The following is a 22722-nucleotide window of genomic DNA, read 5'->3' as shown; positions in this document are numbered from 1 at the left end:
AACATTATGATACATCCCTTATCATACAGCTACACTCCTTGAATCTGTAGAGAGACAAACATAATTAAACATGAACAGGTTTGGTTATCAGAGACTGGACGGATATTCCCATCCCCTGACCTATGACCAATGAGCGTTCTCTTTGTCTCATCATACCACAACATGGTGTTTCTGGAAATGCCACCACAGTAGCTGACTGAATGATGGATTCCTTGGTTTCAGATTCAGACTGCCATGACATAAAATTGTCTTAGGCGTGGCTCAACATACAGTGCAAAAACAAACTTTGACAGAATCACTGATTGATTGGTCACTTACTATAAGTAAAATGGTGGACCAATTTTAACAGGCTTAATTAGGGTCAGTCACGCTCTTAAACTAATCCAGGTAACTCTGCAATACCGGACATGAGATTCATTTAAATTAGTTTATAAAGGGCCTTCTGAAATATATCTTACACTTCATTTAAAAATCCATCTTGTTACTTGTGGAAAATAAAAACAATGAAGCCTTTGGCAAAAATGGGCAGCGCCCTATTTATATCTAGTTACTGTATACAATGAAAGACAGTTAAAACGAATTAACGCTAAGAAATCATTTCCACTTTACTGAGATCAACATTAAAGGTATCCTGTGGAGGACCAACTCATAAAAACATTGCTCCACAGCACTATTAGTGGTCAAATCTCAGGGAACCTTTAAAGTGCTCATTTTATGCTTTTGGGCTTTTCCCCTTTCCTTTATTGTGTTATATATCTTTTTTTGCACGTTATAGGTTTACAAAGTGAAAAAGCCCAAAGTCCCCCCCAAAGGGACTTACCATCTCCAACAGAAAACACTGTTCACAAACTGCTCCAAACAGCTCTATTGTAGTCCAGCCTTTACTTCAGAGACAAACATGGTCACTTTGTAACACACGTTATAATGCTCACCTAGCTGCTAGCATTGCACGCCGTCATACTCTGCTTCTGACTGGCTAGTAGTCCTTACCTAGGTACTGTCAGGGCACGCCCTCATACTCTGCTTCTGACTGGCTAGTAGTCCTTACCTAGGTACTGTCAGGGCACGCCCTCATACTCTGCTTCTGACTGGCTAGTAGTCCTTACCTAGGTACTGTCAGGACACGCCCTCATACTCTGCTTCTGACTGGCTAGTAGTCCTTACCTAGGTACTGTCAGGGCACGCCCTCATACTCTGCTTCTGACTGGCTAGTAGTCCTTACCTAGGTACTGTCAGGACACGCCCTCATACTCTGCTTCTGACTGGCTAGTAGTCCTTACCTAGGTACTGTCAGGGCACGCCCTCATACTCTGCTTCTGACTGGCTAGTAGTCCTTACCTAGGTACTGTCAGGGCACGCCCTCATACTCCGCAACTGACAAGCTAGCAGTACTTACTGCACATGTGCGACTCCCAACAAAGATGGAACAGAATTGAGATGTCTCACTCTGTAGCTAAAACTGAGAGCTCAACACACAGGGTGAAAAGAGGAGCTGCAGCAATGTGCAGTAAAACAAATATATGGTGTTTTCTGAAAATTAAACCACATAAACCTATTCTGGTACAACCTCTAAATACAATTATGAACCTGAAAATGGGCATAATATAACAACAGCACCTATTATAAAGCCTTAAATAGTAAGGCATTGATTTATTTAAAATTATTATATTATGTAGTAAATGTATTTATCTTCAGTCATGTTTGTTATGCCATTATGTGACAAGAATGTCTATAAAGTTGCAATTTTGAATATTCATAGATACTAATCTAACAGCATTATACAACACTGTACTGCGTACAGTACGTTTGCCATCCAATATCTCTTATTGGATGTTTTTAAAAGCTTTATGTAATGTCTTCTACGCTGGTTAGATTCAAGGCAGGAGATTAACAAATCATTATTGTAGATTCAAGGCAGTTTTCCACTTCTGATAAAATCATTCCCTTGTTTGTGACCTGTGCAACTAAGTGAAACTGAATATTTTCATTGATGCAGTACACGTCCTTCATTCACATTCAGGTTCATATTGCAAACCTTTTCTGAGTGCCACATACAACACTAAGGCAAAGACAAATTGCAATATTGCCTGTGACTGGACGTCTTTAGCAGGCAATGGCATACTTCAACAACAACTTCCTTAATAAATGGATTCTACATTTTCTTTTCTTTTACATCAGTGGGAAAAAACATGTTTGCTTATGGCTTATCTACTTGCGGTTGCTCCTTTCTAAACTACGGCTTTCATATTGTCACCTGCCCCAAATACATATGAATAAGGACTTCACAAAGGCAGCTTTGGCATGCATCAAAAGTTCTTAATAAGATATTTTACCTGCAAGGCACCCCATAAGTGACTGCAGCACCAGTAGTTTCCATAGCAACATCATCTTCAATTTTGTAGGGTCAAAGTAGTAGTCTCACATTCAATCACAAATGTATGGAATCCGATTTGCAGCTTTCTGGTTTCCCAATCTGAAAAAAAGGAAACACATGAGATGAGTAAGGTGGTATAGTTCGTATTAGTAGCTTTCCTGACCAGCATGCCTACTGTTTCACAAGTTGTGGAACACAGAAAGACAGCAGGAATGTACAGTACATCAAAGAGCACAGCGATTATGAACTGCATTTATAGCTCAAAACTAAACTTAAACCAGTGACTTTCTACTTTTATATTAAAAGTCTTTGGATCCCTTTTAATCATCAAATAAATATTAATCATAGTGTAACTTACTCCCGTTTCCACTTTTCTGAAAGTTGCTTCACAGAGTAAAAAAAAAGGTTTCATACTTGGGTGGATGCAGGGCACATAAACACAAAGTACCTCATATACATTCATTTTCATATCACCAGCAACTCTAGGGAAAGCTACTTTCAAGTCAATATGAAAGCAAAGCCGCTCCTATAAGTTCTCATAGCATTGTTCTTGCTTGAAGCCTCATAGCTTTTATGCTCATAAAAGTGCAAAGCCAAAAGATGAAAAAGGCTGAAACATCTAGAAGAATTCCACAGCAGTTGTGTGCTTTTCCCTCAACACAGACAATATCTCCCAGGAGTGAGAATTAAAACTTGACAGTTTGTTGAGTGTCAGGAAGGTAGCAGCTCTCAGTGTATCAAACCTCAGTGACAGGAAAGAAGCTGAAGGCTAAGGTGAAGGAAAAAATGTGCTGTGTTAGACTGTCAGATCTCATGAAAAGACTTTTTTGTCAAACATTATGAAATTGTTTTGTTGGGGACTAACTACTCACTGATACATGACAGTAAGTTTTTGATTATCCGCATGTACTGTCTCATTATCTTGATACGGTACAGTACTGAGTACAAAAGAGAATTTGCAGCACCTCATTTCTCTAGTCAGTGGTCCGCTCTAATAAAAAAAGTTAAGTTACAAAGTTAAGTTACAAATTTGGTTTTGCGGAGTTCTCACCAAAACACTTTGTGTATATATCTTAGGCGTTTTTTGGTGATGGTATTTTAAGCCCCCAAAGTCTCCTTCCAGGCAGCGTTCTGACTGTTGACTTCAAGGCACCTAACCCTAACCATAACCATTCCCTAATCCTAGGCAGCGCTGCCTGGAAGGAGACGTTGGGGGCTTAAAACACCAATAAACGTTTTTTTTATTGCTTTTTCTACAATCTTTTGCCATAGTAACTGAATGTCTTACAGTGTTATTATCAGAATAAGTTAGGGGACTTAGAATGTGAAATGGTATTTTACATACCATTTCACATTCTAGTGTAGGACAGATTTTCATGAAAAATAAAGTTAGTATTTCACACTGTCAAAACCGTACTGATTATGTAAAATGGAATTAGAATAAAAATAGACTTTGATTTTAGTTGATTTGACAATTTCTATTGAATTTTTATTAGTATTGTTGTATCATTTCCTTTTGTTATGGATACATTTTGACATCACATCACTTCTCAATTTAACTTATTTATTACCCTTGTGTATATAAACATGTAAGGGAAACCAAGATGATACATACAACAATAAACAATTCCAAAAATGAGTATGTGTAAAGTGAAAGGAGTTGCTTGTAGTGACAAACCCACAGATAATTAGAGTGATCAGAAACGCTGCAGTTTCCCTTTCCTCTTCAAACTGTTAGCATCTTTAAGCTCATTGTTTTGGTTTTACGGCCTGTAAACTTTACTGTTTTGGTTCAGTCTTATCGCGGTCATCTCTCACTCTATTGCCTGCAGCAGCAGGCAGCCGTTTTCAGCAAAACTCCTGCACGCCACTGCACACTGCCTGCCCAGCACTAAACTGCAGACAGACACAGTTAGCGAACTGCTGCTGATACAGCTGGCGACCAAAACAGAGCTAAAAAAGTGTGAATTGAGTGAATATTGGACTTACATTCATCAGGTGGACAGAAACACAACTCCAAATAAAGGCAAATGTTGGCTGTGTCTGCTGGATATGTACCTGTTTGTTATCATGTTAGCATTTCAGTGTTATAAGCAGTAAGCAATTTGTTAAACTGCCACCCCTACCTCTCCACCCCCTAGTAGAGAGATTGTAGGGCAGAGGGCTTGTTTAGTTGAATATCTTAGTCTAGTCTGCCTCATTGATCATTTATTTAAATGAGGTATGTGCAAGTTAGAATCTATGGCCAATGGCTCTGAAATATCAGTAGCCCAACTGTGTATTGATAAATCCATGGCGCTGTCCATGGTGCTGAAGTAGCAGACGGATTTATAATTACGACCTTTTCTCAGTCTCGCCCTTCTGTCTGTTTTGTCTTGGATCTATAATAATCCCTAAACTTTATAGCTGGGGGGGTGTGGCAGTCATTCCTGGAGTGGTTCGCTAGTTGTTTTTATCATGACCCCAATCCACAACTTGGAAAATTGGTCTTATAATACATCCATGCCCATGATCCATGCTTGGAAAGCGAGGAGAAAATTGACAACTTTTCAGCGCTGTAAATTTCACTAATTCTCTATGCCTTCTCATTTTCAGTGTTTCCTTCATAACTGTACGCTCTAACGAGCGAACAAGCTAACATAATCTAACTAACCGGCCTCTAAGTTAATAAAGTTAACTTAATGTTTCATTCACAAACTCTTGTCACATTGTAGGAAAGCACAGTGCTCTCGCCAGATGAGTGACATATTTGTTTGGCTCATTGTCTGCGAAGTCAGCCAGTATCGCATGAAGGTACAGTACGTTGGCTGGAAATAGCAAGATAACCTTAACGTTAGCCAGCGACCGCAAAGAGCTGCTTGGTCCCTCCACTTCTTTGCTGAGAGACAGCGTTGACAGCCCCGGGGGGGTGGACAATCTGTTTAGCCATCTCCCGGTGTCCGCTGTGTCTCGGCGTGGAGTGAAATAGATGACCGTAGGCTCTTTGCTGCCGATGGCCCGTTACTGATTCAGGCAACGCTGTTTGTTGCATCATAGCAACGGTTTGTCACTCACAGAGCTGACAGATTATTTATGTGTCAAAAACCACTGCAGCATAGTAGTAGGGAGGGGCAGTTATAACCTGCAAAGCATGCACAGACACTTAAGCCGAGCTTACTCCGGTTAAGGTGTATACATGCACGAATACCCAGGTTACTAAAGGAGTTCTCTAGGTCTTTTGACCAGAAAACTCAGATTTTAACCGGGGTAAGGTGTTTACTTGCCATTTGAGAAACCGGGGTATTGCCTTAACCCAAATATAACTGTTTTTTAAACTGCATGTAAAAGCATTGATTTTGACATTAATGTATGAGGACTTGTTGGACAGCAGTGACATTTAATGCTGTTAATGCATTAATCTTTATCCGTGTGGCATGTAGGAGCCTCGTCAGGGTGAAAAAAATCCTCTTAGAGTTCACAGCACACACTCTAAAACTGTAGTTACTGTTGGAAAATACTTTTCTTCTACTGCTTTAAGGTCTGTTTTACCAGTATCAGATTCTTGCTTTAGCCCCCTCCCTGCTTTTCAACTCAACCTGATAAAGCACCTGGGCAGCTAAAGATAAAACACAACTAAACTTGCTCTTGCCTACTGCTGCTGTAATCTATTTAAGTAGGCCTACTTGATGCCAGGAAAATGGAAGTTGATACATGTTCTGGCTACACAGAGCACATCCAGCTGTGCCTTGCTAACGAAGTTACTGGCTAGTTTTACAACACTATGACACAAATTCCTCCTATGTACTCATTTGCAAGGACACATTTTGAGGCACTTAACAAGAAAAGGTAAAGATGACAAAGGGAAATAAAAACCAGGTTGACCCTATGCAATTGTAGTGATACTTTGACCCACAAATAAGTCCTACTGTTGTGAGTACAAAGAGTACAATGACTATACAATTGAAAGAAAAGGACAAAAGGATGAATGCATTCCTCCCCACTGTATTAAAATAAGAACAGTACTACAACTACTGCAATACCACTTATGCTGCTGCTACTACTGCTACCAATACTACCAATGCATCATGAATCAATAGAAATGAATGGTTAGAAATCAATAGAAATGTGTAAAGATTACAACTGTTGGAGATAAAAAAATAAATAAAAAATGAATCGCAATGCAGTTTTTAAACGGCCCAGGGCGTAATCTACGTTTGATTTCATGTGTTTGACTTCTTAGTTTATTTATTTATAGATTTTTTTTCTATTTATTTAGTTATTATTGTGTGATTTGTAAATCAAATGATTATTATATAAATTGTTGTTATTTAAGATAATATAATGCTCTTGCACTGCTAACACCCAAAAGTGCACAATATATTTATTTTTTAATATTCCATAACCTGCCCATAAACCTGTGCAATTACATGTATATTTATTATTATTATTATTATTATTATTATTATTATTATTATTATTATTATTATTATTTATATAGAATGTCTATTTATACTCTCTGTATATAACCCTCTATACTCCTCATCTGTCAGTGTAGATATATAATCTGGAAAACCTGTATTTATCTAACTATACACTCTTGTACATAATTAATCTCTATCATCTACATAACTACATAATACTGTATTCAACCTGCACTTTGGTATTTAATGCTTCTTTTGCACAGTTTATATAAATAAAGGAATATTTAGCAGCTCATTCGGTTTGAAAATAAACGTGCGAAAATTGTATGTTCAAGTTAAAATCGTGAATCGAATCGTGAGTTAAGTGTGTATCCTTACATTCCTAACCACAATTACAACTCATGCTATCAATATTACTTCTTCTACTTCATCGGCGATAATTTCCCGCGGCACTGGAGCAATCCCGGAAGTGGAACGTCGAGGATATAGAATTTGTTAATAGTAGTAAAGTAAAAATAATTATAATTCACAGATATATTCACCTTTTGTAGTGCTGATATTCCCTTATTCTTTGCCATAGTTCCCGGTTTTTTTGCAATTGGGTTCAATACCACCCGGACATCAGATATCAGATAGAAAATGTACTGCAACTGCCTGGCAGAAGGAAATGACGGTGATGACGCTTCAGGTTATAATGGGACGAGATAGTCAATGTATTCAGTAGTAACAAATTACCAGAAAATAAAAAGATTGATAGATTTTCACCCATCATACATTTTCGAGCTTAATTGATTGAGGACAATAACCAGTGTACACAAAGGACTTTTTTTTTATAATTACACAGTAGTTGCAATGTTATTCTGAAAAGAGTTTGGATAGGTATCTGTAGAACATTAGAAACTGCTATAAAGATTTGACCACTGAAATGTATGATTTTATTTCGAAATTACAGATTTTTTTCTTTTACTTGTCTATTGGACCTTATAAAGAAATCACCTGTTTTGTTCCCCTTAAGATCCATACACTGTTTGCCGCCAAAATGTGTGTTGAGGCAGAGAACAGTCCAGAATCGATCTATTGCAAAAGCCTGTTCCAAGAGGAAACTGATGTCTTTGTGCAGCAGGTGCAAAATTGCACCTTGAATTAAATTAGCTTGGGAGGAGATAACACGTTTGGTTAATGTACTGCACTGGTCCAAAGAGATCCATCATCCAATGTTCAGAGATATCAGGGCGGAAAGCCAAACAGAACCAGCAATTATCGAAGGGACAGTTCAGCTTTAATAGAGCTGTATCTACCATTCGCTTTTCTAACATCTGTAGAGGATGCAGCCACTTTTGGGACTCTAATATGTTATGTGGCATGGGTTGCTTTATGTTGGATGCCAATCACACCACAGCCAGAATAGTTGGAAAGTTATTTCAAGTCAAACCTAAAGTCTAACATTCACTAACAGAGTGGGGGAGCTGTTGAATGGACTGCCATGCATGCTCACATGCTATGCAACAGCACAAAAAGACAAAAGTGCTGTGTGCTTTAGACCTGTTCTGAGAGCACAAATACCTACAGCAATTCCCAACCAGGCAAGAGCATGACCATATAATTCAAATTGAACATATTTCTACAAACACATGTTGCTGCATTTGAAAAAAAGGAATTGTAACAAAGAGAGATGCATAATCTCTAAAATATTTAGGACTGCTGCTATTATTTTCATGATCAGTAATCTACGAAAGTGTTCGGAGTCAAATAGCTCAGATAGCTTATTTTACACTGGTATGGAACAACAGTATCGGGAGGCAAGGAAATACTCTGAGAGGCTGTAACTGTCGCTGTTCCTTTAAGCTTAAATAGATTTTTAATATTTTTACTTAAATAAATAAACAAATGATCAGTTAGCATTATTTTGTCTCTTAATTGACCAACATGTTATTCATTTCAGCACCACCTAACTATTCCTTTTCCTTTACAAAGAGTAATCCCGATTCTCCAACGGGCGCCTGTGCTGCGTTCCGGCTGTGTTCCGGTTATGTTCCGTCCAGGGATTGACTCTCGCTATTTCACTTCCTACCCGGCAGTCAGAATGCCCACGGCTTGCATTAAAATAGACTTGGCTGGCACGGATCTTTAGCGGTGCGGAGAGCCGCTTCAGGCACACTTCACGCTTCTGGTCGAATATCAAGCATTGACTTGCTCACGGGGGTCGTGACGCGCCCGGAACGCAGCGCTGACTCACACGGTGGAAAATAGGGGTAAGTCGGCAGCTCATAGCTCAGCTTTTATCACCAAACCTGAGCTCATTTAATTAGAAATACTGTGGTTGTTGCCGCTTAAATCTTTGCAGACACTGAGCTTCATGCAGTGAGGGCTGAGATACCAAATAGGGCTGCACGATATAAGGAAAATATGCAATATGCGATAATGTTGTTTAATATCGCGATAGCGATATTACTTGCGATAAATAAACAAATGTGTGTAAGTGTACTCAGTTCTGCATTTCTGCTGCTTTCACTATTCAGCTAAAATACGACACACTGCTTGTAGAAGAAAAACATTTCTTTTATTGGACCAATTGAACATTGAATTGAATGTGAAAGGGATCACTAAAAAAAAGAACAACAGTTACATTTTCAAGTGTAGTTTTCTACTGAAATGTTCTTTCAACTAACACGAAAAAATGTCTTTCGTGATATGTCACAGCCTTTCGCGATGTGTATATTGCGACAGTTGATATTGCAATGACGATCAAAAAACGATATATTGTGCAGCCCTAATACCAAGGCAAAAACCTGGAATCCTTGTTGATAAAGAATACAGTCTCTCTAAGGAAAAGTTGTACATAGACGAGCTCAAAGCTCAGTGTTATCCTTTTTCAAGAACATTGGCAGGCGATGAGTCCTATTTTCCTGTGTAGGGTAAGTGAAGCCACCTTACCTTGCAGGTAAAGTCTAACTGTGTGTAGAGCTAAAAGCCTGAGGTAAATGAGCCATGGAATCCCCCACCACATTGTCAGTAGGTTATTTCCAAAGTTTTGCAATTATGCAGAAAAAAATGGTTGTGCTCCTTGACATAAATGACACTCAATAATTGTGGGAGTAGGATTTGGAGCGTGCACAGTTGGAGTGCTTGCTTTGCCTATACAGTCTGTGCGGTCACACATTTTGGGCTGTCCACATAATGGTCCGCGCAAACCCACGCGGAGATGGGCAGTTGACAACGCAGACCAAAGCGCACTCTCAAAGACACGGAAAGTATGAAGCTGGTTAATAGCGGTGGCAGTAACTCAGTCCGTAGGGAGTTGGGATGGGAACCGGAGGGTCACTGGTTCAAGTCCCCTGTATGGACCAAAGTACAAAGTGTGGACTGGTAGCTGGAGAGATGCCAGTTCACCTCCTGGGCACTGCAATGGTGCTCTTGAGCAAGGCACTGAACGCCCCGACTGCCTGTCCAGCATCTGAGTGTGTGTGTATTTTAGGCCTGTGTGTAGTATGTTCTAACAACACAGTGTGAATTGTAATTTACCCACTGGGGATCAATAAAAATAAAAAGTAACATAATTTCATCAATGCACTCATGGGGATATAACTGTCTTGTTTTCCAGTTTCTGTGTTTTAATTATTATTTTTTTATATTCATTATCAATTAATTATTATTAGATGGTGTTAGAGCTGGCTTTCAGAGTGTTTCTTACATCAATACATTGGTTTTTGGAGATGCTCTCTCTACAAGGTTCTATTAAGATGCTGATCATTCATTCAATGCCGACCTTTGCTGCATGTCATTCCCCCCCTCTCTCCCCTTTCATGTCTTCAGCTGTCCTGTCAAATAAAGGCCTAAAATGGCCAAAAAAATAATCTTAAAAAAAAAAAATATATATATATATAATCAATGAAATACACCCAGTGTTCCTCACCAAGTGTGGGGCAGTTGACTGTGACAGGCCTACTGAAGAGCTCTCTGCTGTGTACCCACATCACTGCTGATGTGGCTGGCAGATTTCTGGCACAGTTCTGAATTGGAGAGTGACTTCTCCAAACTGTATCAAGTGCCAGTCTAATGTTGAGAACTCATCTAAAGAAAAAAACTGAACTTATGCTTTAGCTAAGAAACGTATTTTAAACCGAATTTGGTTCCAGTATAAAAGTCTTGGCCACTGTAGAGAGCGCATACTAATATATGCTGCCTTTCAAGGATTTTTGAAAACAACAACATGAATATAGGTCAGTGTTATTCTGACTCAAGACAGTCTTGGCATTTTTTATAATGGAGTCACAATCACCCTTGAATTTCACTGAAAATCTGTCAAACATGTATGTGGTGGTGGTACGTAACAGTTGTGCTTAATATGTATTTGATGCCCTCTAAACTCACATGTGGGCCCAGCCTGCCACCCCCATTTGAAATGGTCTAGAACCGCCATTGCAACCGCAATTTAAATTTATTTGGGCTTTTTTTCAACATGTTTTTTTTTACAGCTGGCACAAAACTAGTCTAGCAAGCACAAAAGACCATTCACTTTTAATGTTTTATCTGTTTTTCAGAAAGACAAATGTGATGCAAAAGAAGAAGTCAGGTGTATCTCCCAGCCACAACACCTTTCTATTCTGATATCTGAGGTTTCCATCTTTAATGACACAGATGCACTGATGACATAATGACCATGTAGAGGCAAAGGATAGTGGACTTGATTGACCTTCTGAATACATGGACTTATACGATTGTCTGGCACAAATTACTGTAACAGAGTTTTGAGGTTGAATGGATCCGCATTTCTGATCTGATCCAAAATGAAGCGTTCTATTCCAGAGCCGAGCCACATAGGCATTATGTTTTTCTTTTCTCATATTGTCCTTGGTTTAAATGAATGAACCAGCTAATTGCACTTTGATACAATGGCTACAAAATCACATTTATCTGAACCACAGACGTCTGAAATGGTCTGCTAAACAAACAGTGCCTTTCTGGAATGCCTAATTATTTCAGCTGAGAAACAGACGAGATTTTGAATACCTGCATGTTGCATCATCTGCAGTTCTCTCCAAATTTACTTCACATGAACACAAGGGCGTAAATCTGATCTAACAGTAGGGGGGAACAATAAACATAACATTTCTGAAGAGCAATTTTTGAAGGGGACACAAATAATACAGCCACAATTATACTCGTAGAAGACATGCGTACACAGAGGAAAGCCTTAATACTATCATTAGCGTAGCATGGAGACTGTACCATTATCCCTCTTTTCAGTGTTTCTCGGGATTCAATAAAAAAGCTGACTAAATTGACCGAAATATTCTTCTTTAAAATCATGTATTTATTTTTAAGTTGTTTATAATCAAGCCACAAAAATACCTTAAAACATAATGACTTATTTTGAAAAAGTGTCCCCTTATAAAAGAAATACAATACTTTTGTACACTTGTTAAATTAGCTGATCATAATGTAAATTAGAGCCACTGGTAAAGCTCATCTGCTAACCCTGACAGCACACACCTCCAAATATATGAACTAAGCTCAACACACTTACCTGAAACTCTTCACCTGACTGTCCCTGGTCTCCCTGAGACTCTCCACCTGACTGTCCCTGGTCTCCCTGAGACTCTCCACCTGACTGTCCCTGGTCTCCCTGTTCCTCAGTTCTTTCCGTCTCCTTTGCCTGTGACATAGACGTTAGTATTTCCATAAGCACCCATTCTTATAAAGATGTTACCAAATTGTCTTGATATGAGGACTTATTGTACTTACTCAGCGTTTTGGTGTAGGCTACTGAAAAAGGATCTTATGTCTGTTACTCTTTTCTCTGTCATTTTATCTAGACAACAACAACACAAATCTTTAGCTAATGTCAGATGTGTGAATATGAGTTAGGTTCATAGATTCACCACGCGGTCATATTATAATAATAAAATGATCTTGCGTCCTCCACATAAATATTAGGTTATGTCTGGGACAGAGGATATATACTTAACTGATCAGCCACTTAATTTCATATTGAGCAAAAAACAACTGTAGATCTCCAAAATTAACCCTAATATAAATTCACACACATAACGTAAGGCTTATCGCCGTGGTAACGTTAGTTGTAGTGGGTGCATTTCTATCCAACAAGCTAGGTAACGTTACACTATATTACACTAACATAGCGAACTTTTTTGTCATGACTAATTCATTAATTACTCAGCATCATTTCTATATGAGAAAAGAAAAACTTAATCTGATGTTTAATGTGAATAAGACAGCTTTGAACCGTCTACTTACTACATTCCTGTCACTACCGATGTGACTGTCACCGTGAGTGTAGCGCAATTCCTAAAGCATGCAGTGGACCAAACCACTCTGAGGCAAGGGAGGGGGGACTCAAAATGTTTCTAAACTTAAAAAGCACTTTTTGGGGTTTGTATTGTTTTACTGCTTACACAGATATTTAAGTGTACATCATTATGTTATTTACAATACTCAGCATTGTTTTAATGATATTTCTAGGGGGGGGGACAACCCTTAGATGGGGGTCGTGAACCCCCCGACCCCCCTGGGATTTACGCCCTTGCATGAACAGGAAGTTCTTCCTATATAGAAAGGCTCATTAAGGACTTGTTTTTCTCTGGATACTGAACAAAAACGTCTTTAGGAGACTTTAACCAGAAACAAAATGCAAGGAATGATGCCACATCCTAATACAGTAGCATAATTTATTAATTACAAAACATCCATTGAAAAGCTGCAACATGTGCCCACCAATCAGCATATTACCTATATTTTCAAAATCTATGTTGCATCAAAGAATTAATCTAATATTGTTTGTGAATGTGGATAAAAAGAGCCTCATTATGTACCCTGATACAGTACATTGAAAGCCATTATATAAATATCAAAAAACCAAAATATGTTCCTTTGGGCTGTCTTTAAACGTTCTCCAGAGGCTGGTACCCTTGAGCAAGACACTTCAAACTAGTGGCACTCAGCAGCTCACAGGTCTGTGTTTGTGTGTGTGTGTGTGTGTGTGTGTGTGTGTGTGTGTGTGTGTGTGTGTGTGTGTGTGTGTGTGTGAAACATAATTCGACTCACAAATGCCACTTCATCTTTGGATAGCTTACATGAAGGTAAAACGTTTATGTAAGAGACACTTTGGATGTAGGTGTAAAACCAGCGGGAACAAGAATGAAAAATATTGACCCAAAGCTGCTGGGAGAAGATCTGAGAGGAAACACTTGACTACATAAAAATAACACGCCTAAACATGATATTTGTTATAGAATCTGCCTAATATATTTCATTAGGCAGCCCCAGATGTGTTATGCAGGACTGAGTGAAAACTGAAAGCAGTGTGCGCTTGGGAAAAGCTTTCAACAAGTTGCGAAACAAATACAAAACTCTCTTTTTTTTATCATTTCAAGCCGTGTGTAACATCTTTATAACACGATTTATAACATATCTAGTAGGGTTTAGTGGCTTTCCAGTGATATTAATATACTTTATAAGCTTATATGTAATTGTTTGAAAATAATATATTTTTTTGAACATTTCTTTGCAATTAGTACTGCGTTTTTGTGACTTTGTTAACTTTATGTGATGACACCTGAGCACACTCCATCCTTGATAAATAGAAAAGGAAAAGCTAATATTCTTTATTTTGTCAAACTTAACCTTGATGTTAATTCATCATTTCATATATTGACATATGTTCTGTTGTTGGTGGTGTGTAACTTTCATAAAAAGTAGGGTGGTATCTGAATTTGGGGTACTCCAATCCGAGTTTAGTATTTAGTATTGCACGACATGAGGACGAGATATTCTAGCTTTTAGTCCTAAATCAAGCTCTAAAATCTCTGGATCCTACATTTCCCATGAAGTAACTCAATAGCATTTTTCATTAGACTAAAAAATGAAAAATTACTTTTGATGAAAATATATTAATAAGAATAATTCCCTGACAGAAATAAAAAAAAAACTTGGGCTGCGTTCCGATTCACAGTGCACATAAACAGTTCTCCCTACTCCCTGTTCTAATGTACCTTGCAAATCCAGAGTTCTAATAAGTAAATAATTTGAATTTGCTCAGCGAATCACTCTGGCATTGAGTAATGATGCTCATTACCTATGCCCTTGTAGCCGAGCTGCACCAATCACATCGGTGCATCTGATATAGGTGGGCCAGAGGCGAGCTAAACAGATGACGACAGTTTAATCTACCAGTTAGCTCCGCTGGTAGCTAAGCATATGGGGCTCTGGATACGTCACCCCGTGTATTGTTGTGATTGGTCGTAGTGTTATCCAATTGCGTGCAGTGAGATTTTCAAATACATGCTTGGTGCCCCCCCTCGAGTTGGGCCATTTTCATTTCTCAATGCCAGTCCCTTAATCTTTTGGATTTGGGTCTGGATTTCCAGGCTAGTTCTCATGAACCATACGTTCGAAAAGCTACAAAAAGATAAGCACTGTACTCGTATGATTTTTTTTGCTGTGCGCACCACATTGACTGCTGCTGTATAAGAATGCGGCTGGTCGCGTAGGGAGGTGGTCGGGGTGATGGGTGGCCGTTAACACACAGGACTTTCAAGCCAGGGAGCGGAGTTCGCTTTCTGGGGAAAACAAAAGACTTTAACCCAGGAAATGCGTGTTCCTTGGCAATGTTTTTATACAAACCATGATCTTTTTCCTAAACTTAGTTTAGTTTTCTTAACTAGTTGTTTCGGTGTCTAAAACTTAACTTTCGTCGTCGCGTAATGGTCACTATAATTCCCTTGAAGCACTGGCAGACACAAGTGGCTTTCTCGTTGCAGGTTTATTTGAAGCTTCTTCTCTAAATCCACCGTGAAAACTAAACACACAGTATAACGAGAAAATGAAAAAGACCACATTGGCTTAATATGAACATACAATGACATGCGCAGCATGTAAAATAACGTTCACCAAAATAATATACAGACACAAAACAACATGCCTCGTTGGCTGCATGCTGTACACAAGGGAATAGAGGTTTCCTTAGATCGCTGACATCCGCTATAACATATAATGTAAACATATAATCTTAAAACTTTTATCGGTGCATTAAATCGTCCGTGCTTCGCTTGCTGTTAACTTGCCGACTCTCTCACTCACAAGCATCCCAAAAGGCCTTGCGTGGAGACTTCAAAATAAAAGCACTTTACTCTTACCAAATAAAATCACTAAATAATATTAAATGCAATTTATATAATTCTAAATTACGACATTGATTGAAACATTATTAAAATGTAATTGCGATAATTACACTCACTTTTGCTTGCCTAAACTTAACCATAATCTCTGCCGAAATGACCGGTAGCTCGCGGTGCTCTGTACCTGGCTCAAAGTCCCCTATTTTCGGGTAACTGAACCACCAACTATCGCTGACCTGAAGGAGCACCGTGCGGAGCACCGTTGCAGGTGTCGCAGCGCTCTGTAGCGGCTAAACACATCTACTAACTGCCGCTGATACGACGAGCTGTGACGGAGGTCTGTAGCCGTGTCACGAAGCTCTCGGCTTAAACAGCTAGCAACTGCCGCTCTGTAGCACGGAGCTCTGTAGCCGATGTCACGCGACCAGGTCTCCTAGTTTTCGTATTATATCATACGTTTTAGTGTGTATAACTTTTCGTACAATATCCTACGAACCTGTTCATGAGACTGCGTTGGTTAAGGGAAAGCCGGTTAAGGGAACTTCTTTCGACAAGATTCCTCCATTCGGAACACCCTGCAACGTCACTAACGCAGATATCACTTCCTCTATGCGTTACCCTGGTAACGTTAAACATCTTGGATACATTGCTGCTACGGTGGAACCAAGGGTGTAAGCGAGCATCCGGAACGTGTACCTCCTATGGGGAGATTCTGAGGCTAACAAGCCATCACCTTCAGCTAGCATTCCATTGACTCCCATTCATTTTGACGTCACTTTGACAGGAAATAACTTTACATCTGAAGCGTTTAAAGACTTTATTTGTCCATTGTTTATTTCCAAAGAAACACGACAATGTATAAAAGGTTCCATTACCTTGTATCTCATGTTATGGCCCCGAAGCAACCGTTTTTGTAAAAATAGGCTAACGATTGTGTCATAACCACGCAACTGTCTGTCGCACAGTAGAGCAATTACCGTATAGTCAGGAGAAGCTTGCAGGCAGTTTCGACTTACATCAGCTGTTTAAGTTTTATTACTAATGTTAACTAGCATTTTAGTTAGCAATAAAAAGCCTGTGCCCATGTTATCTCCTTACATATTCCTACGCTCTCAGCTGGCACAGCTACCAGAAGACTTACAACTTTCAGACAGGTTGCTCATGTCACATCTACGTCTTCAAGCTCAGTTTGAGGCTATATATGCTAGATGTATGGTGTCGTTTTTAGCAAAAAGCAATGACTGATGGGTAATCTTGCTTGTGAGCTTCAGGCCAAGTGTTGAACCGCTGTTTAGTTCTTCCCTACACAGTTCACAGTTCCCTTTGAACTGAGCATGTTTACTCACTATGGTTTGGAATCGTACTTAACATGGTGGAATACCTATGCAGTCCACTACGCAGGGAACTACTAGGCAATCAGAACGCACCCTTGTATAACCACCATGGATAATATGACCTTGCTACTCTGCCTTCATTTCCATCTCTTGTCCTAATTTACTCTTTTTACTCAAAAAAATCCTCTTCTTCTTTTAACATATATAACAAACTTTGTTTTCCCCCAAAAGCTCCTGAAACGGAAGATGCACAAATATTTATTAGTTTTAAAATAAAGGACAAAGTTTTCCTTTTTATATGGTATTTTGTGTGTGATTAATAGTTATTTTGTCATGCAACTTGAGGTAATTTAGCTCATACTATGCCCTGTTGATATAACATTATACCTTAAAAAGCCATATTGTTTTCCTAGCGTGAATTTAAAAGAAATGTAAGATAAAGTGTAAACACATGTGGTCTAAGACTGCCCATTTAGTTTTTGTAAGCATGAAAAATTCTCCCCACGAAACAAAATGATTCAATCCTAAAAAGCTTGTATTTTGTAAAAGCCGCATGCATTTTATTGACAGCTGTCAAAAGAAAGCATCACAGTGTTCAGGTTATATTTGCAACATTCTTTTGAGTCAACTCAGACGGTCGATTCAGTCCTTTAATCTTGATCCAGACAAAGAAAATAACAATGCCCTGTGGGCAACACAGTTTGATCGACTGCTTATGTTGTATTAAATGAAGGAAGAAAGATGGCTCTCACATAAGAGCCACGCCCAGCGGAGCACAATACAGTACACCTCTGAAAATGTGCTCTTGTGGATCGTCAGTAACAACAAACGCACATTCAAGTCAGCCATTATCAAAAAGAATCATGGATCTCATCCTGAGATTGCTTGGAAAGGAGATGTTTGCAGACCGTATATGAGAACATTAAATAATGCAGCAGTCCCAGCGCTCCCCTCCCCACTGAAGTTGGTTGCTGTGTGGCGTCGCTCTTATTAAGCACTCAATTAAAGCCATTCCCAAGGAGAGGCAGTGTGCAACAATGTTTGAATTAGGAAACGTTGCAAGCTCACACAGTCTGTGAAGACTTACCCTGAAGGGCCGCTGTGCCTTGAAACCAGAGGCTTGGAAGTGACACAGCATCATAAAGCATTGCTAAAGCAAAGAAGTTATTCTAATATGATTGGATTACAAATAAGGCATTTACAGAACCAATGAGACTAGATAAATAGAGCAGGAAATGGAGCTGTCTCAATGAGCCGTCTTGGGTCTTTTTCTCCTTCAATCTAAATATTAAAAATGAACCGAGAGACGGGATTCCGTAAACAACACCGAGGAGCTTTACTGTATTATAGTTAAGTGTACTTATATCTGACAGTTGTCTCAGGCTCTCAATTCACAGCGGTGTGATCACAACCGCTTTTGATGGTGAAGAAGGGACGTATTTTTTTGTAAATTACACTTATTCATGACCTTCCTTTGAATAAGGCAACAATCTGTCATTCTCTTAGAAGTATAGCGGGTGGAAGATTTGCATGTAGATAAAAGATTTGTTTCAATGAAATCCAGCCTGTGCAGGGCAGGAAAACATCAAACTGAAGGCAACTCATTTAGAGAAACTGCATTTTGAAGAGTTTGTTTTTGCAGTAATGCTATTTTGTTGGCAGTTCCCAAAAAAGAAACCAAAATTCCCCAAATTGTATCAAGTAGTAGCTTGATACATTATTTTTTTTACTTTTCCTTCCTTGCTGACTCTTTAAGCCACAGTCACTTTGATGCAGTGAAAACTAAATTCATCTTTTATGTATCTGCTTGATAACGTGCTGACACTTCTGGAATACAGCCTAATTATATCATACCTTTTTAAGAGTTTGGCGAAGGAATAAACTTGTACTTTTCCAGTTTCCTGCTCGACAGGCAAGATTTCTTCACCACTCAGCTCAGCTTATCAAACAGCACTATTATGCCAGATTCAAACAAGTAATGCATGGCATACATAAAACCACACTGCACTCTGGTAAAGTGGTATCAGGGGTCTGCAGCTTCCTCATCCATTATGGTGTTGTGGAAAATCTCACAGCGCTGTTTACTTTGAAAATCCAGCGGAGTGAAGCAAAAAAAAAAAAGCAGCGATGCTAAACAACTGACACCATCTTTTTTTTTATTTGCTTCTTGTTGCCGTGTTTATCTCCAAAAGGTGATATTAACCTAATCAGGGCACATAAATACATGCAACATATTCAAATGTTCTTTACTTTTCTCTAATCTTTTATATATATATATATATATATATATATATATACATACATATATATGTATATATTATATATATTATGGTTACATCTATTATTCTCGTTAGATTAATCTGCTGTTTATTTTCTGTTAATCGGTTAATGATTTTGTCTTTAAAATGTCAGAAAATAGTTGAAAATGCTCATCACAGTTTCCCAAAGACAAAAGTGATGGATTCAAATGAAGTGCTGAAACAATTGGTAGTACAGCAAGAAATTAAAAGCACAAATTGGAGAAAATTAAACGAGCAAATTGTTGCTTAAAAAGTGATTCAAACGATTATTATCAAAATAATTGCCTATTCATTTTCTGATGACCAGCAGTTTCAGGTCTACAGTGTACGTTTACCTCTTGCGGCCCTCTAAAATGTTATAAAATTTACAAGTTAGTTTGAGAAGACTAAAACCCGAGTTTGAACTGCTTTGAGGTCAGGGTTTACAAGCAAAAAAGGTCGGGAACTAATTGCTGTATAGACCCAAAGTCATATTGTGCTTCAACAACAGTTATACTGATTAATAACAACACATTAGTAAGGAATGTCCAGCCCACAGAGGGAGGAAGCAGCTGGAAGCAAAGTGAAAGACGACACAACAAGTCTCTCTCACCAAGTCTCCCTCACCAAGTCTCCCTCACCAAGTCTCCCTCACCACCTCCCAGCCTGCATCTGCATAGTTCAAAGTGACAGACCGATGGCGAAACTAAACTATCATGATTAATGTTTAGTGTCCCTGTGGCTGCGAGATCCAGTGACAAGACAGGTCCACGAGTTATGTATGTAAGACAAGAAGGAAACAGCCGTAGAAAAGTTGTCCGTCACGTCTCACACCCCCCCACCCTCCTCTGTTTTATTACTCGAGCTAGCTTTCCTGGAGAGTCATGAATTAAAAATGACCCTGATGACACATTCTTTTTCCGATACCTCCTACAGAAAACGCGCAATAAAATGTTGATGTCGTGCCTCTAAATGCACATATGCCAGGATATTTTTAATGTCACTTCGGTGCTGCTACGTGTGTTTGCTTCCGGGGACGTCACCGACCATTAAAGAGCTGTGTCCCTGTGAGCTTGAGTCTGGTGCAAAAAAAAATTAGATGCCAAACAACGTGTTCAATATTCATTTGTGTGCTGTAGCATCTTGTCTTTATGTGGAAAGGTGGTAGTTACATCTACTCTCCACTCCCCCAGACTTTAATTCAGCCATTTAAAAAAAAAGAAAAACTTAAATATTCATGCTTAGATCTCAAGAGAGTCTCCGCTCTCTTGTCTCAGGCTTTTGGGTAACTATCAACGCTCTTGTTTCACAACTCAAGACTGAGCTGTGGAATAATCTTCCTTGACACTTAAGGTGAAGTTTTCTCCTTTATTCTCTCTGCTAACCTTTTAGAAGTAGTTCATCTCTTGTCAAGTTGGATTATAAGGACGCAACGGATCACACACGCAGAGTTAACCGAGCTGCTCCCCAGTCGGCCACAGATTTACAGTAACGGTGAATGAACAGTATATGTAGCGTACAGCATCAGGTGCTCATTTGCAGCATGATAGCACTGCTCTGACAGGTGTTATCATTACACTGGCATAGTTTCCCTGACAGTGCCGTGCCTGTACGAGCCAGGTTTACTTTATGTTTCCGAAGCAGAACAATTCCACAGGAATCACTTTCAGTTCTCATTTGAGTGAGCAGTTTTGGCAGAAGTTGGCACGTCAGATGTGCTGAAGCTGCACAGATGCTGGTATCTATTGAACATATTAAAGCAGGCTTATATGGCATTTGATGGCCACCAGACCCCAGGCCCAACACAGGCTACCACTATAGTGACTGACAGACGCACTGATAAACACCATTAGAGCAGTGGCACAGTAACATGAAGGCATGATTCGGATCTCCACTTAGGGGCACTACCAACATAAACAAAACCTAACTTCAATTTTAAATTGGTTTAGTCAATCCTTGTAAAGTGCATGAAATCAACGCCTCTATTTTTTTTATTTTTTTGCTTATGTTAAACAGCTTTTTGTAAGTATTTGTTTCTGTATTTATTGTTTATTTCATAGTAATGTTCAATATTGTGAACCACCAAAGGCAAATTCCTTGAAAGTAGCCTACTTATTTGGCAATAAGCCTTTTTATGATTTATTAATCTTCTAAATCAAGGTAGGTTTACCTGCCAATATGCAATACTTAATTTGAAAGGTGCGTCCAGCCTTACAGTTTAAGTTTTCTTCCGTTTTTTTCCCGGTTTAATCCCGCGGTATCCAGGAGCAGACGGATTCCCGTGGCCACGGTTGGTGGTCAGCGGCGGCGGGCAACATAATCAGCAAAATCCGCAGGGATTATTCATGGGAGGGTCAACGCACGGAGGATTACTAAACATCTGCACTGATCGGAGAGACGCTCACACACACACACACACACACACACACACACACACACACACACACACACACACACACACACACACACACACACACACACACACACACACACACACACACACTCAGATTACTTTGCTTCCACCATGATAGTCCCACAACAAAGTAGACCCAGGCAAATGAGATCAGCAGAGGGTGAAATTCAGAGAAGGCAATCCCGGCTGCTTCCATCCCCTATTCGGCTACACAGAGCATCAAGGCTTCAGTGTAATCTGTGAAAAAGTTAGAATGCAGGCTGGGTTTATTTGCGTCGGAACCGCCACCGCTGCTGAGCTTGTGGAGATCGAACTTGAGAGGTGGCGAAGTTCCCACAGAGGCTATGGGGAATAATAGAATAATAACAATCTTACCTGTCCTCACAGCAGTTTACGTCTCCAAGAGAATTCACAGCCTCAGATTAATCCGTATTCTATCACTAAACAAAATTCTGCACGCAGACATCACTGTCGATTTGCTGGGCGACGCTCCCGGCCAAAAAATATCCGTCTGACTTGTGCGCAAAAGAAAATGTTCCTCTTTCTTTTGTGTAGCGCTACATTCACGGGGCTGTGTCGTTCTGTGCCGTTCTGCGCTGTGCCGTTCTGTTCTGTGCGGCTCCACTACTGTATCTCCATCTCTGCCTCTCTTTCTCTCTCTCTGTGTGTGTGTGTGTGTGAGTGTGTGTCAGAAGTACTAGCTGACGGCGTGGCGTCTCGCAGGTTGCATATTGGAAAGTGAAGCGTTGCTGTGCTCACTCCCTCCGATGCGTCAAGTGTCTCTC

The 22722-nt window shown here is 39.4% G+C and overlaps 1 protein-coding gene across 1 annotated transcript in view; it reads right to left on the bottom strand.

Annotated features, from left to right (window-relative positions):
• Window positions 1-22405, bottom strand: part of cntn4 (contactin 4) — a 168192-nt gene extending 145787 nt beyond the window's left edge. Inside the window, 2 exon segments of the mRNA XM_028576693.1 lie at window positions 2334-2473; window positions 22313-22405. Coding sequence (XP_028432494.1) covers window positions 2334-2388 — 55 coding nt within the window. The 5' untranslated portion in view covers window positions 2389-2473; window positions 22313-22405.
• Window positions 22406-22722: the final 317 nt, after the last annotated feature.

Source organism: Perca flavescens, chromosome 4 (assembly GCF_004354835.1).
Source record: "Perca flavescens isolate YP-PL-M2 chromosome 4, PFLA_1.0, whole genome shotgun sequence".
NCBI classification, from domain to species: Eukaryota; Metazoa; Chordata; class Actinopteri; order Perciformes; family Percidae; genus Perca; species Perca flavescens.
This window is presented reverse-complemented; position numbering and strand designations above follow the sequence as displayed.